This window comes from Rhinoderma darwinii, chromosome 1 (genome assembly GCF_050947455.1).
Source record: "Rhinoderma darwinii isolate aRhiDar2 chromosome 1, aRhiDar2.hap1, whole genome shotgun sequence".
Classification (NCBI taxonomy): Eukaryota; Metazoa; Chordata; class Amphibia; order Anura; family Rhinodermatidae; genus Rhinoderma; species Rhinoderma darwinii.
Window position 1 is genome coordinate 443012514 of NC_134687.1, and position 17030 is coordinate 443029543.

Consider the following 17030-nt stretch of genomic DNA (forward strand, 5'->3'; position numbering starts at 1 on the left):
CGGTAATGGACTGAAGCACCGGCCTCCGCAACAAAGGAGCACCTAATGGATTTTGAGGCCCCCTTTTTATTAGGCACCATGTCCGGTTTGAAGGGGTCTTGTGGTGCCAAAACAATGGAAACCCCCCAAAAGTGACCCCGTTTTGGAAACTAGACCCCTTGAGGAATTCATTGTAGTTTTCTTGGGGTGCATGCGACTTTTTATTCTATTTTTAAGAGGTGAGGTGACTAAAAAAACAGTAATTCTACTATTTTTTTTATTCTATTTTTTTTACAGCGTTCACCGTGCGCTATAAATGACATTCACTTTATTCTGAGGGACAATACGATTATGGCGATACCATATGTTTATAGTTTTTTTTTTATGTCTTATGGTGTTTGCACAATAAAGTACTTTTTGTAAAAAATAATTTACTTTTTGCGTTGCCTTATTCTAAGAGCTATACATTTTTTATTTTTCCATCAAGAAAGCCGTGCGAGGACTTATTTTTGCGTAACAAACTGTAGTTTCGATCAGTATCATTTTTAGGTACATGCGACTTTTTGATCTCTTTTTATTCCATTTTTTGGGAGGTGAAGTGACCAAACAATTGTGATTCTGGTACGGTTTATTGTTATTTTCTTTTATGGCGTTCACCGCGCAAGATAAAGAATAATATTTTTGTAGTTCAGGCCGTTACGGACGCAGCGATAACAATTATGTATAGTTTGTTTATTTATTTGTATTAATAATAAAAAGGACTGATAAGGGGAAAAAGGGGGATTGTTACTTTTAATTTCTTATTTTTACCCAACTTTTTTTTACAATTTTTTACTTTGTCCCACTAGGGGACTGGAGGGCAGGGGGCCCTGATCGCTATTCTAATACACTGCACTACATGCGTAGTGCAGTGTATTAGAGCTGTCAGCTACTCGCTGACAGCAAGCATAGTGGGTCCTGGCTTTGTCAGGACCCACTAGGCTTCCGTAGATGGCATAGCCGGACGCCATTGTTAGGCGTCAGTTTGCCATAGCAACCATCAGTGCCCGCTATCATGTAGCGGGCCGTCGATGGTGGTTTAACCCCTAAAAAGCCGCGTTCGCTATTGAACACGGCTTCTAAGGGGTTAATCAGCGATCAGTCCCCGCTATAGGAGCTGCGGCAACTGCTGTACAATACAGCAGCTGTCACAGCTCCTGTAGGTGTCGGAAAGACGACCGAGATGGCCATTACTTCCGTGACTTACTATTAGGTTATGGAGCGCGAACGCTACAGCTACCATGACCTAATAGTACGTCCAGGAGCGGGAAGGGGTTAAGGTCTGTTAAACCTTTTCAAGCCATAGGACACAAAAAGGCCTGAAACTGTGGGAATGTTTTACGCACTAGTATATTTATATGAGATACACGTTTTTATAATGTCAGATTAGCCATTTTCTCCGTAGAGAACATCTTGCAATCTTCTCAATCCCTATACCGATAAAAACGGATGACCAGAAAATTTAAGAAATCAGAAACTTTCAAAAACGCTCAAATAAGATGGCTGTAACATTTACAAATAACAAAAAAAAGAGAAAAAAAACAAACCCAAAAACTAACATTTAGGCAGGCACTGGAAATTAAATGAATGGGACCCATATAGAGTTTTGTATACAGATTTTAAATTGTCTTGGTGTTCTGTAACAATTCCAGAGAATCCAAGTACAGAAATACTGCCTTTCAATAGGGATTTAATTGTGCTGTGATTTATTAGTTAAAAGGGTATTCCCAACTTCTGTGGATATGCCATAAATGGCTGATCGATGCGGGTCTCATCTCTGGGACCCGCACCTATAACGAGAATGGGGGTTACCGGACCGCAGTTTCGGCTGGTGCAGCAGGGATTAGGGGAGAATGGGCCTCATGTGTTCTGTTGTATGGGAGTTACAGATACAGCGGAGCAGCGCTTTAAAAATAGTCTCTTTCCGTAACTCCCATTAAACAGAATGGAGAGAGCTGCACGCAACCATGGCCCTCCCTCCCCCAGCCCCCGCATGGAGTCTGCGGGCGGCGGCCGCACCCGGTTAATCAGAGGTTGGGTGGTCCCATTTTCAGAACAGTTGCGGGTCCCAAAGCTAGGTCCTGCAGCTATCATTTATGGCATATCCACATGTCTAAGTTGGGAATACCCCTTTCATTTTGAATAGTTATTTATTTTAAAAAAACACACCATGCAGCGCTCAGCCATATATTGATGCAGTGATGGGGGGGGGGGGGGGTGGAGTGTATGAATACACCTGAAATCACTCCTCTCGACGCTAGCCATGCACTGCAAGTTTTATGTACTCAACTGCTATTCATTAACTAATAAGTGGCAGCACGCTGAAATCAAGTGTGTCTGTCACTTCTTTATGCTGCCCTCAGACAGGGCTGCTTAAATATCTGACCGATCCACTTTCGCAGAGCAGGGGGGGGGGGGGGGTGGAGGGCGGAGAACTCAATTTCCATTTTTGCCAGAAGTGACCCTAACACGCTAAATAGGTAACAATGTTTCTACAAAACAAGGCCTACATCTTTTACGGACCATATCACAATGCTAAAGACAGAATACAATTATGTATTTGAATGCTTAAACCCACCTGAAGCTTCAATACATTTCAGAAAGGTCTCCATGTGATGGTCACACTTTGCTTCATCAGCATAAAAATATGTTCTAGCGCTAATGACACCACCACGTCTGTCACCAAATCCAGGCTGTACTTGGTATTTTTTCTCTCGCTGCACTTTACCTTGAAAAAGGAAAAAAAAACATTGTACAATGACCGGTTTAAATAATTGGTAGAAATTAAGATCTGCACATTAATGTACGCCTTTACATTATAAATCCAGCACTTCCTTGAATAAAATGGTTCCTAATGTAGCACGGTCTCGGACGCTTACGTATTTCACGTTGAATGCAAGTCTCAGACCTACAGTACATGGAGAAACTGACTTTTGCTCCACACATAAGACGACATGTGAATTGGTTAGTCAGACTGGCGATCACATGATCGTACAGGGGGCCCAAACAGTGGTTGTATTTGAATAAATAAAATCGCTCTCTGATGGACAAAGGAATAATAATTTATGGTAGCGCTTCTATTAGTTTCTGGGCTTGTTCCAGACCATAGAAGTCAAACCCGCTTCTGTCACCATTTTGGACCTCAAAAAAGGACTTTACTGGCCCCAATGGATTAGTAGCCTATCTATATAGGAAACATGATCCACTATCCAGTCTTTGAGCTTTCTTATAGGGCAGCCTACATACAGTACATTAGGTTGCATAAGCCACAATCAATGGCGTAAATAATGTGATGTGTGTCACAGTAAATAAATTCTATGCTTTGCTTTCTTAAAAACCCAAAAAAAGACAAATGAAGGAGATATATCAAATCTAGTGCATAAGGAAAGTAGAGCAGTTGCTCATTGCCACTAATAAGATTCTACCTCTAATTGTTCAGACCCTCTGAAAAATGAAAGCCGCATACTACACTTTTTCTTTGCACCAGTTTTGTTTCATCTCCCCCATTTTCTTTGTGACAATCATTGCATCTTCTTCCGCCACATTTAAAGAAGCCTTTCTGTGACAACCAGATTTTGCCATTAGGACTTTAGAACAAGCTAGGCGACAATAGTTCACCAAGGGTTTTTCATCCTCTATGACATACCAATTAACAATTGTTAAAACAATGTATATAATATTTTTAAAACTTCGTTACCCCTTAACATCTGACATTGTTACGACAGGACTTCCCACAACTCAATGTAACTATGTTGGGGGCTCAGAAGCGGAGCTATCACCAGCGTGTGTCAGCTGTATATCACAGCGGACACCCTGCTTCAGGGCCAGAAAATACACATCATGAACTGAAACACCAGCAAAACCCCCAAACAGAACTACTACCAAGCAATATCTGTGCTCCAAAAGCCAAAATGGCACTCCCGCCATTCTGAACCCTGCAGCGTGCCTGAACAGCAGTTCACCCACATATATGGGATCGCTGTACCCGCGACAACCCGCTTAACAGTTTGAGGTATTTCTCTTCAGTGGCACAATCTGGGCATGACCTATTGTGCACTAAAATGTCATATCCGCGGAAAATTGCAATTTTCACTTTGAACCATCCACTGCACATTAATTTCTAATGAAAAAACACATGTGGTTAAAATGTCTTAAGGGGTGAAGTTTCCAAAATAGGGGTGACTACTTGGGAGTTTTACGATTTGAACTCTGAGTCCTGCAATTGAGGACCAATGCTGTGAAAAATCACCAAAATAGGCCTCAAATGCTCACGGTGCCCTTTCACTTCTGAGCCCGGTCATATGTCCAGGCAAAAGATAAATGCCTTGAGGGGCGTGGTTTCTAAAAATGGGGTCACTTCTTGGGGGCTTCCACTATGCACCGTTACCTCAGGGGTTTTGCAAATGCGATATGGCACCCAAAAACCAATCCACCAAAATCCAGTAACGTTAATGTGTCAGTATAAGACAGCACATAGAGAACAACGCGGTGATTACATGAATGGAGAGAAGTGTATGACGCTGATTGGTCAGCGTCATACACTCCTCTGTACAAAGCCAATTTGGTCTAAAGTAAACACACGCCCAGTTGGGCATTAAGAAACTAATTAGCATAAAGCAAAAATCACTCATAACGTGGTAAAAAAAAAAAAAAAGGAGTTTTTCTAGATAAAAAACACTGCTGTCACCTACATTATAGCGACCATCTCCTTATGTAGGAGATAGGGCACTTCTAATGTGGTGACAGAGCCTCTTTAAGGGGTTAAAATTCTGTCTGTAAGCAATAGAAAACACTGTTGCCCGTTTTCATTCTGTGCCTTCGTATTAATCAAAAGTAAAACTTTGGTTTTATTGCTAACATTTTAATACTCTACTCAGCATCTGATGTAATCTCAGATTAAATCGCAGTACATTGTTTGGAGAAAACCACCACATCATCAGAACATGCTCTCCTATCTCTTATGTGCTCCCAGTTGGCATTGATTTTCCTGTATGAATAGGGTGAGAACTTCTAGCATCTAAAAATCATATTACCTGCCTGATGTTTACAATAAATAGATGTACTTACTTTGCCTGGATATCAGTTATCCATTAGGAGCAAGTCGAAAAAAACTTGGAACCTCCTCAGGACACATTAATCTTAAAAATGTAGGGTTAAGTAAAAGTCTTATTACACCGGCCAATTTTGGCTGGTACAACGAGCGCCTATCAACGAGAACGCTCGTTTGCTCCTGTCACAAGGAGCTATGTTTGGGGACGAGCGGTCCTTACCCTGATCGCTCGTCCCCATACATTATCATCAGGTCAGCGGCGCATCTGTTTACACAGGGAGATGTGCTGCCGACAACGATATTTCCGTTTTTTAAAACCGATACAAATCAGCAGATGAACGAGCGTTTGATCGTTAATCTGCTGATCGCTGCCCTGTTTACAGAGGGAAATTGTCGGCAACGAGGATTCTAAGAACGTTTGTCTGCCCGATAATTGCCCAGTGTAAAAGGGCCTTTGATGTACCCCAAACCAAGAGGTTGAGGTCTCGTCCGCACCACAAGGTTGAACTTTGAAAAAATTAAAATTAAAAATTCTCCCACATGCCATAAACAAAGTGGCTAGAGAGTGAGACCTTTAACCCCATAGGATCTTCTATCTGCAGGTAAGAAAAAGAGCTATAAAAACTGAAGTTATGTGAAAGACGATACAATTATAATGAACTCACAAGCGGGTAGTAACAGAGCTATACTTTGTGAAGTGAATATCCACTGCTTTAATAGTAAGACTATGTGGTATGCATGAGTACTCCATTACAACCACTACCCAGCTTTATCAGCCTTACGTACTACGATGATCATAATAAATATTATCCCTAAGTTTCTTCATAGCTTTAAACAGGCCAGCTGAAAGATTTTTAATAGCATTGGTGATTTCAGAATTTTTTCCACCAAATATTGAAATTCATATAGGACGCGACTGCAAAGGTTAAAAAAAAACAACAAAATAACAGATTGTCAGTTTTAAATTGAATGTTTCATCTTTGCATACAATCCTCATGTATTCCTTTTTTTGTGTAGACTCTATAAAGCAAAAACGATGCTTGTTCTAAAAAAGCTCAAAACCGGTCAACTCTGCGTGCAATTACTCCATATCGTTGCTCTGGGCAACGCTCATTGCACTAGAATATCCCTTAGCAACAACATTGTCCATATCGGAAGTAAGTAAACGTCTCTTGGTAGTAGACACAAAGTTATTTACTTTATATTATTCTATTTCATCATTACAGAAATAAAAAAGTAGAGAAACATTTTAGTTGAGGTAGTTAGATTAGAAAAAAAATTCTGCTTTTAGATTTCAGAAACCGCGTTACTCTTGTCCATGGGCTGCGTCTTACATTGAAGCTTAGCCCCATTCATGTGAATGCTAGACACAGCCCTTGGACAGTTAATGGAATCCATCAGGGTCAGTTATGCCACTTGGATCGGTTATAAAGTGGATCGATCAGAAATGGAAGCCCTGACTTACATGTGAGCAGAGCCTCATACACAAGAAGTCACTTCACTTAATAAAGGTTTCAGGTAACAAAAAATTATTCTTCTGTAAGATTTGACCACATTGCTTCGGAGTTCTGCATTCTTTTGTTCTGGCTTTTGATAGAATTCAAAGACTGAGGTCAAGTGTAGTAAGTATTGGAGAACGTCTGAACAGAGAGTTACATAAATAAATTGTGTTGCTCTTAAATGATGCATGTCTATGTGAAGTTTGTATTGAAGACAAAAAAAAAAAAAAAAACAGTCTCGTTGTACAGTACAACCTACTGATTTTTTTTTTTCCCAGGGACGAAGAGAGACAAACCCGTAACAAGTCATAATCAGCAAGGTTATTGGTTTTGGCTGCCTTACAAAATGCCATAAGAGCTAACACCGTTTCATTTATAACGGTGTCCACAAATGTGATTAAGAGCCATACATGCCTGCCTGCCCTTGCAAAAAAATAATAATTTTGGCATAGATATTCTTTGCAAGTTCCCTTGGTGCACGTCTGTGACAGGTCAGAAATAGGTGATTTATTAAGGCTAGACTTTGTGGTTTCCCATGGTATTGAAGTTAGTAAAAGCTAACATTTTACAGGGAAATTTTTTTTATCAGACTGTAATGGCCGCCGCAACCTGCCGATGTTGTATACTTACCTTTCCACGCTGTCCTCTGGCACCTGGCTGCCATCGCGCCACACCATCTCTCCGGAACGTACGTGCTCTCCATCACTACTGCTCTCCTCCTGCAATTCCTACTACACGTGCGGACCGGTCTACTCGTAAAGGGAGACTGCGTGCCAAATTTCCACCCATCCTTCTTCGGGTATAAAGTAGTACCTCCCAATCCTATCCTTGCCTGAGCAACTAGGCAATCACTTGACTAGCAAGGATGAACCTATATAATACTCTGTTTGATTTTCCGGTGATTAACCTCTGCTTGTACATTTGACTATTCTTATCTCCTGCCTGCCCTGACCTCTTGCTTGTGACCCATGGCAAACATCTGCAGCCTGCCCTGACCTTTTTGCTCAACCAACCGTAAGTGCCTCTGCCACCTGCCCTGACTTTTGTTATACCTGACCTTGCAAGCGGTCTGCCAAATAAATACTACACCTGTTTACGTTGGCCGTTACCCAGGAAGACTAATATAGGGGTAGCGACGTTTGGGTTCGCTAGCAGCGAAATCCAGATCCCTATATAGGGGATAAAGGGTGAATGCCTGGAGTGCCCTTAGACTCCGATCCCTGGTTTAGCCCTACATCAAAGCCCTTGGTGACACAATTGGTTCAGACCATCCTCTTACGCCTCGTGATAGTATCCGCTTCCATGGGTCTCGTGACACAAATCTTACATGCAAGTTGGAGTCACAATTTACTGAATGTGTCGACCACATACAGAAGTGCAAGGCTCAGTATTCCTTTTTTTTTTTATAAATGAATTTAAACATCAGATCATATTAGAAATGGAAAACCTCATTATATAGTATACTGCTTAATAGATTACTTAGGTCTATTAGAAAATACAGGCTTTTGTTTAAATAGATTGTGAAATTCCTAAGGGGTTAAGATGAGATTTGGGCCTTTACAACAAATACTTACAATTCTGAAATGCATGGTCAGATCAGTAACTATCTAATTTTCTTTTGGTGACTGAAGTATAGAACATATAATAAATGCATTTAAGAAAAGGCAGAAATGTTATACATGCCTATTCGAGTCATGTTCCAGCATGAATGTATTAAAACACAAAAAGACAGTTTGCCATTCTGCCCAACCACCCATTTTATCACAAGATAATATACAAAGTAAAAGGATGTTTTTTAGGGGTTGTATTCTGTAAACAGATTAATGAAACTTTATATAATCTCCCCAAAGGCTTGCACTATTAGGCCTCATGCACAAAGCAAAGTCGTATGCACACAGCCTGTTTGGCGGCACGCGAGTTCCTACGTCCACAAAAACCCGGCATGTGGTGCCTTTGTTCAACATCTTATTCTTCCCACCTATACCTGTTATATGACTTGTGATAATACATGGCCCAAATGTATTATTTTTTAATTGGAGGCATAGAGAGGCTCAGTATGGCCCCACAGAAGCCTATGAACGCTGTATTATGGATTTGTACAGAGCTAGAACTTGGTCACGTGCATGATGCTTTAGGACAAAGTATACCGTATGCCAACAGCGTTATACTGAAGGTAAACCAGACTCTAATTTACAACTTTTAAACGATGCTTAACCCCTTAGTAACCAGCCCATTTTAAGCCCTAAGGACCAAGCTATTTTATTCGTTTTTCTATAGTCGCATTTAAAGAGCTATAACTTACTTATTTTTTCATCTACATAGCTTATGAGGACTTGTTTTTTGCAGGATTAGTTGTACTTTTTAATAGCACCCTTTTTGGGCACATATAATTTTTTTAATTAAACTTTTATTAACTTTTTTTGGGGGGGGGGATTATAAAAAAAAAAACTGAAATTCCACCATTGTTCTATGCGTTTTTAAATTGACGCCGTTCACTGTGCGGCATAAATAACATGTTACCTTTATTCTATGGGTCGGTACGATTACAGCGATACCACATATGTAGCGTTTTTTTTTATGTTTTACGACTTTTGCACAATAAAAACACTTTTGAACTAAAATGATTTGTTTTTGCATCGTCGCTTTCCTAGAGCCGTAAATGTTTTATTTTTCCATCAATGTAGTGATTTTTTGCGGGATGAGATGTAATTTTGATTGGTACTATTTTGGGGTGCATGGGACTTATTGATTCATTTTTATTATGACTTTTTTGGGGGGCGATGGAAAAAAAATTGCAATTTCGCCATTGTTTTTTTTTTTTTTTTTTTACGGTGTTCACCTTGCGGTTTAAATTACATATTAACTTTATTAATTGAGTCATTACGGTCGCGACAATACCATATATGTGTACTTTTATTTATTTTTTTCATTTTTACTAAATAAAATCACTTTTTATGGGAAAAAAATGGATTTTTTTTACTGTAATTTTTATTATTAATCTTTATTTCACATTGATTACTTATTTTTATTAGTCCCACTGGGGGACTTTACTGTGCGATCTTCAGATCTCTGCTATAATGCTTTGGTATACTTCGTATACCAGAGCATTATTGCCTTCTGTGTAAATCTGACAGGCAATCTATTAGGATGTGCCTCCGGCGCGTCCTAATAGGCATATGTCTAGGGCAGATCTGGGGTCTTTCATCAAGCCCCCGGCTGCCATGACACCCCATCGGAGACCCGCGATTGCATTTGCGGGCCGCCGATGGGTGACAGAGGGAGCTCACTCCATCTGTAAACAACTCAAATGCAGCGGTCACTATGGATGGCATGACCTAGCAGGCATTCACTACAGCCAGACATGGGGGCCTTTATTAGGCCCCCGGATGCCATCGGAGACACAGACACTCGGCGATCTTATCACCGGGAGTCGGTGGGATGAGAGGGAGCTACCTCCCTCTCACCAAAACCACTCAGATGCGGCTCTCGCTATTGAGCGCCGCATCTGAGGGGTTAAACGGGTGAGATCGATATTTATATAGATCTCCGTCGTTCGAGCAGGGATGCCCCTAGCCCACAGCTACCTCTGGTAGCTGAGAGCAGGGAGATTTAATGGCTCCCTGCTCTGTTTATTTATTCTGATGCAGCGCCGTGAAAAGGCGTATGTATCAGAATAAAGCCCATTAGTGGCCGCCGTGAAAAGGCGTATTGGCGGTCACTAACGGATTAAGCATCACAGTAACAACCCCAAGTCAATACAACTTCGGGGATATCAATCTGTCCAGTTTGGAAGCATAAGAGATTGGGACTGAATTTCAATGGCTTCGGTGCAAAATGAGAGAGACCGCAGGTGCACTGGAAAAACATCAGCAAGTCAACCACCAAAAGCTGTATGGTTTTCACATGGTGGCCACAGACCATTCCGTTCTCCTTCCGGACTGATTTATCTTTAGTTTTGTTAGTGTCCTTGTCACTACTGGCAGCATGAGGTGGTACCTGCAGCCCATTCACATTGCACGGAAAGTCCAGCTCCTCCAGGACCGCCACATCCATACATGGCGTTGCAAAAACATTTGCCATGTTTCCCAGCACTTGTAGCAGATACCAGGACACAGGCCGTTACACGGGGAAAGCCAGACAGGGCTGTAGAAGAACATCAACCCCTTAGCAAGACAAGTATCTGCTCCTTTGTGCAAGGAAAAATAGGAGGAGCACTGCCAGAGCTCTACAAAACTACCTCCAGTGGGCTACTAGTGTGCATGTTTCTGAGGAAACTGTCAAAAACAGACTACATGAGGGTGGTATCAAGGCCCGACATCCTGTAATGGGCCTTGTGCTCACAGACCAGCACCGTGCAACCAGATTGGCATTCGACAGAGAACCGGTTTAACGGTGGGTTAGTGATGGTCTGAAAAGGAGTATCCTTGGAGGGTCTCACAAACCTACTCTGACTGCTGTTAGGTACCCGGATAAAATCCTCAGAGCCATTGTCAAACCTTAAACTGGTGCAGTGGGCCCTGCCTTCCTCATCATGCAGAACAAAGCCCGGCCTCATGTGGCCCAAAAGCATACGCATTGATGCCCTCTTGTTCCTCAGACCTAAATCCAATTGAGAACTTCTGGGACATTATGAATCAGTGCATCAGATGCTGCCAAGAAGCGCCACAGACTGTCTAGGAGACCGCTGGTTCAGGTCATTGGTGCTCTCATCAGGAGCGTGCCCAGACATTGTCGGGCGTGCATATAGGCACGTGGGGGGCCATATATACTACAGTGTCACATTATGAGTTGCCATAACTAAACTTAGGCAAATTTGATGCGCTGTGATTTAACTTTCAGGAGGATTTGGAACTCAGCCCTTAATTGGTTGATCATTTTGAGGTCCACTGACTGCTCATATGAGATATATATATATATATATTATTATTTTTACACACACACCTGAGCTAGCTGAATTAAGTGGCTTGTGATACAAGTGGTGTTGTAAAACCAAGAGTTAAAGCCCTTGTAAGTACTCTTACTTTTTCAATTGTTCACAGTTTTTTTGGAACTGGGATAATGGCCAGCAAGATTGGAGGTTTTCTTCATTGCACAGTTTGCCATATATATCCACGACTTGAGCCTGAGTTCCAGGGTGAATACCTCTGTGGCAGATGTGAGCATGTTGGTCACCTGGAAGCTCACATTAGAGATTTGGAAGAGCAGAATGCAACACTGAGGACAATCGACAATCTTGAGCAGAGCATGCTGCTGACGGAACAAGCAGTTAGTGGGGTAGATCTGGAGGGTGAAGACATGGGTCAGCAGGATCAGGCAAGTAGCTGGGTTAACGTAGTTAGGGGCAGTAGAAAGGGGTCCAACAAAAGGAAGGCCAATCCGGTTTCTGATATTCCAAGCAAAATTGCCAAGTTGGGTGATGATGCGAGGGTGTCGGTCTCAGAAATGGCAGCCCTAGTGGATACTGATCTCCCTAATAGCCAGGAGAACAGCCCAGTTAGTAGTTGGCGGGATGGTAATGCAAGACAGTTGATAGTTGTAGGGGATTCTATAATCAGGAAGACTGATAGAATAATTTGTCGCCAAGACCGCCTCAACCGAATAGTTTGCGGTCTCCCTGGTGCCAGGGTTTGGCATGTGGTGGAACGAGTGGACGAATTGCTGGGAGGGGCTGGTGATGATCAAGCTGTGGTGGTCCAACGACAGAATAAATGGTAGGTGAAGTAGCCTTAAGAATAATTTTAAAGAACTAGGCTACAAGCTGAAGGGAAGGACCTCCAAAGTAGTATTCTCAGGAATACTGCCTGTGCCATGCACATCACAGGAAAGACAGTGGGAGCTCAGGGAGTTAAATGCATGGCTTAAGTCTTTGTGTAGAGAAGGCTTTGGGTTCCTAGAGCACTCGGCTGACTTTTCATTGGGGTACAAACTGTATTCTGCAGATGATTTGTACCTAAATGGAAGTGGGTCTGCTGTGCTGGGGGAGAGAATTCTAGCTGGGGTGGCGGAGTATTTAAACTAGGGCTGAGGAGGGAGGTCAATGTAGAAAATAAAGGGGTAATTAGGTTAGAGGGTCAGACTATATTGGTGGGGGGGGGGGAGAACTATATACTGTGGGGAGAGGACTAGGCAACAAGATAAGGAGATCCTTTAGTTACAAAACCACAATGAAAATAAAAATGCCCAAGTAATGTCAAATAAAATCACATTTCTGACAATGAAAGTGAAACATTTAAAGGCAAGTTAAAGTGTATGTTGACATATGGCAGAAGTCTAGCAAGCAAAATGGGGGAGCTGGAGGCCTTGGTACTAGAAGTAAATATAGATATAGTGGGTGTTGCTGAAACATGGCTAGACTCCTCACATGACTGGGCTGTAAATCTACAGGGTTTTACACGGTATCGGAAAGACAGGACAAATCGGAAAGGTGGTGGTGTATGTCTGTATGTGAGAAGTGATATGAAGGCGAGTGTGAGAGACATTAGAGGGTGAAGATTGTGCGGAGGTTGAAACCTTGTGGGTGAAACTAGAAAGGGAGGTAAACACTGAAAAAAAATTATTTTTAGTGTAATCTATAGATCCCCCAATATAACTGAGGAGATGGAAGTTCAGTATATAAAAACAGATGGAGCGGGCTGCACAGGCGGGTACTGTAGTGATAATGGGAGATTTTAATTACCGGGATATTAATTGGTGTCATGGTTCGGCTTCAACTGAAAAGGGGAGACATTTCCTCAACCTGTTGCAGGAAAATTTTATGTGCCAGTTTGTGGAAGACCCGACTACAGGTGAAGCTCTGTTGGATCTGGTCATTTCTAATAATGCAGAGCTTGTTGGTAACGTCAATGTACGTGAATACCTCGGTAACAGTGATCATAATATAGTTATATTTTACATATACTGTAAAAAACAAACAGGCTGGGAGGGCAAAAACACTTAATTTTAAAGGGAATGTGTCGCAAATTAACCCTTTTTTTTAAGTGTCGTTACTTATTTCTATTATATTTTTTACGTTTTTTGCTGTATTTAATATTTTTTTCCGTATGGTGGAAAGTATTACAAATTAAATAATAATTTGACATGTTTTCCAATGTTGGCCACCAGGGGGAGCACTTCCCAGAATTACAGCAAGGTGAATAAGGCAAAGCAACCTGACTTCCCCTCTCACAAGCCAGGAAAAGGTGTCTTCAAATTGCTAAGCAGTGTCCGGCAGCCATATTGGGTGTGATTCTGCAGTTGGAAGAAGTTATAGGACACACCAAAAGGCTAAGGGTATGTTCACAGGCTTACTAAACAAAGGGAAAACAGCTCCTGATTTTCAGCCATTTTTTAATCAAACTCGCGTTTTTTTAACGGCCGTTTTTGGAGCTGTTTTTCTATAAAGTCAATGAAAAACGTCTCCAAAAACGTCCCAAGAAGTGATGTGCACTTCATTTTGGTCGGGCGTCTTTTTACGTGCGGTTTTTGGAAAACTACCACGTAAAAAACGCCCTGTCGGAACAGAACACTGTGTTTCCCATTGAAACCAATGGGCAGATGCTTGTAGGCGTTCGGCTTCCGATTTTTCAGCTGAAAACATTGTGTGTGAACATACCCTTAGGGTATGCGCACACGCTAACTGCATTTACGTCTGAAATGACTGAGCTGTTTTCAGGAGAAAACCGCTCCGTCATTTCAGACGTAATTGCTCGTACTCGCGTATTGCGAGGCGTCAATTACGGCCGTAATTTGGAGCTGTTCTTCATTGAATTCAATAAAAAAACGGCTCAAATTACGTCCCAAGAAGTGTTCTGCACTTCTTTGCCGAGGCTGTTATTTTACGCGCCGTCGTTTGACAGCGACGCGTAAAATTACAGGTCGGCACAGTACGTCGGCAAACCCATTCAAATGAATGGGCAGATGTTTGCCGACGTATTGGAGCCGTCTTTTCAGGCGTAAATCGAGGCGTAAAAATAGGTAGAGTGAACCCAGCCTTAGAATGATGAAAGTGAAGTGAATGACTTTTCAGTTGACCGGTTCACACGCCGTGTATTTGCCATGTTTTTTTTTTTTTGCATATTTTACGTGCAAAAAAAAACAAAACACAAACGCTTGATTTTGCATGTTTGGGGGATGTGTGTGTGTGTGTGTGTGTGTGTGTGTGTGTGTGTGTGTGTGCGTGCGCTCGCCGTTGATTCTTCAAAACAGCTGATAAGCGGCTATGAAGTATCAGCGGCGCCCGTGCACACTCCGCTCTGCCACACACAGGAAAAGTCTTAAAGGGGTCGTCCAGGAAAACATGGCGCCGCACCTGTCCTCAGGTCGTGTGTGGTATTACAGCTCTGTCCTATTCACTTCAGTGGAGGTGAACTGCAATACCAGACACAACCTGAGGACAGGTGCGGCGCTGTATCTCCAATCCAGACTCTCCTTCTGTCCTGAGATGACCTGACGGGGGAGGCGGGTGTCAGAGCCACCCACCGCCATCACTGCAGACAGAACCATACAACTACGGCATGAGGGCAGGGCTTGTCCTGAGTGCACTGTCTCTTGTTATGGACAGATTTATAGTCACATGAACCCCGTCTGATGAATCGGTAACCTAGGTCCGATCACATGACAGAGGGGGTCACCAAAAACCCTGTGCACCCTCAGCCCGTCCATCCAGCCCTTTCCTGGTTATATCTGTGTCTGGGAAAGCTGGGTGACCACTATTACCCCTCCTACTGGAGTGTTTAGGGATGTGACTAATGAACCTCTCACACTCCAGTGGGAGGGGGCAATGGTGGTCACCCAGCTTTCCCAGACCCCTGAACGGTAAATCTCTCTAGTTGTGCTGAGACTGTTTGGGGATGTGACTAATGAACCTCTCAGTCTCAGCACAACTAGAGAGATTTATCGTTCAGGGGTCTGGGAAAGCTGGGTGACCACCATTACCCCTCCTAGTGGAGTGTGTTTGGGGATGTGACTAATGAATCTCACACTCCACTAGGAGTGGTAATGGTGGTCACCCAGCTTTCCCAGACCCCTGAATGATAAATCTCTCTTGTTGTGCTGAGACTGAGAGGTTCATTAGTCACATCCCCAAACAGTCTCAGCACAACTAGAGATTTATCGTTCAGGGCTTTCCCAGTACAGTTTAATCATGTGTCCTTCATACAAGGAGGGGGGTGGGGCCGTCGGGGGTCACGAGAGTGGGACATGCAGAGACACACATCTTACATGCAGTGCAGCTGGTCTTCAAGATGGCGCCTGCTCTCTCCCTGCAAACAGCTGCTCTGCGTGACTGACCTGCGTCTGCGCAGTACAGAGCCATAGAGCAAAGTCAATGGAACAGCTCCCGTTCATTGACTCCTATGCACTGTAGCTGCCGTATTCCATCTCTGTATGTGTCGTTAATCGACACATACAGAGATGAAAAACAAAATGGCAGCCCCCATAGTGAAGTAAATGTTATGAAAAAGAAAAAAGTAAAACACAAAACACACACAAATAAAAGATTTTATAATAAAACACTAAATGCAAATTGATATCAAAATTTTTTTTTCCGTGACACTCGTCCTTTAAGAAGGCCAATTTCCCCAGGTTGAGGACTGCAGTTCAGGATATACACTGGGAAGAATTAATGTCAAATAATGGTACAAATGATAAATGGGAGATTTTCAAATCTACTTTGGGTAATTATAGTGCAATATTTATTCCCATTGGTAACAAGTATAAACAACTAAAATTAAACCCCACATGGCTTACACCTTCTGTAAAAAGGGCAATACATGACAAAAAAAGGGCAATTGAAAAACACAAATCTGATGGTACAGCTGTAGACTTTGTAAATTATAAAGAGCTTAATAAAATTTGTAAAAAAAGGTAATCAAATCAGCAAAAATACAAAATGAAAGGCAGGTGGCCAAGGATAGTAAAACAAATCCCCAAAAATTATTCAAGTATATAAATGCAAAAAAGCCAAGGTCTGAACATGTAGGACCCCTAGATAGTGGTAATGGGGAGTTGGTCACAGGGGATCAAGAGAAGGCAGGAGTTACTAAATGGGTTCTTTAGCTCTGTATATACAACAGAAGAAAGAGCAGCTGATATAGCCAGTGCCAGAGCTGTTAATATATCAGTTGATATACTGTATTGGATGAATGTAGAGATGGTCCAAGCTAAATTAAACAAAATAAATGTACACAAAGCCCCAGGACCAGATGGGTTACACCCTAGAGTTCTTAAAGCGCTTAGTTCAGTTATTTCTGTCCCCCTCTTCATAAAATTTAGAGATTCTCTAGTGACTGGTATAGTGCCAAGGGACTGGCACAGGGCAAATGTGGTGCCTGTTTTCAAAAAGGGCTCTAGGTCTTTTCCGGGTAATTATAGACCAGTAAGCTTAACATCCATTGTGGGGAAAATGTTTGAGGGGCTATTGAGGGACTATATACAGCATTATGTGACAAAAAAATAGTATTATAAGTGACAGCCAGCACGGTTTT

General features: G+C 42.2%; 1 protein-coding gene across 1 annotated transcript in view; it reads right to left on the reverse strand.

Moving 5' to 3' along the window:
* PRODH (proline dehydrogenase 1) overlaps positions 1 to 17030 on the reverse strand; it is a 134827-nt gene that overhangs the window by 78431 nt on the left and 39366 nt on the right. Inside the window, exon 4 of the mRNA XM_075831055.1 lies at positions 2597 to 2746. Coding sequence (XP_075687170.1) covers positions 2597 to 2746 — 150 coding nt within the window. The remainder of the gene's footprint in view (positions 1 to 2596; positions 2747 to 17030) is intronic.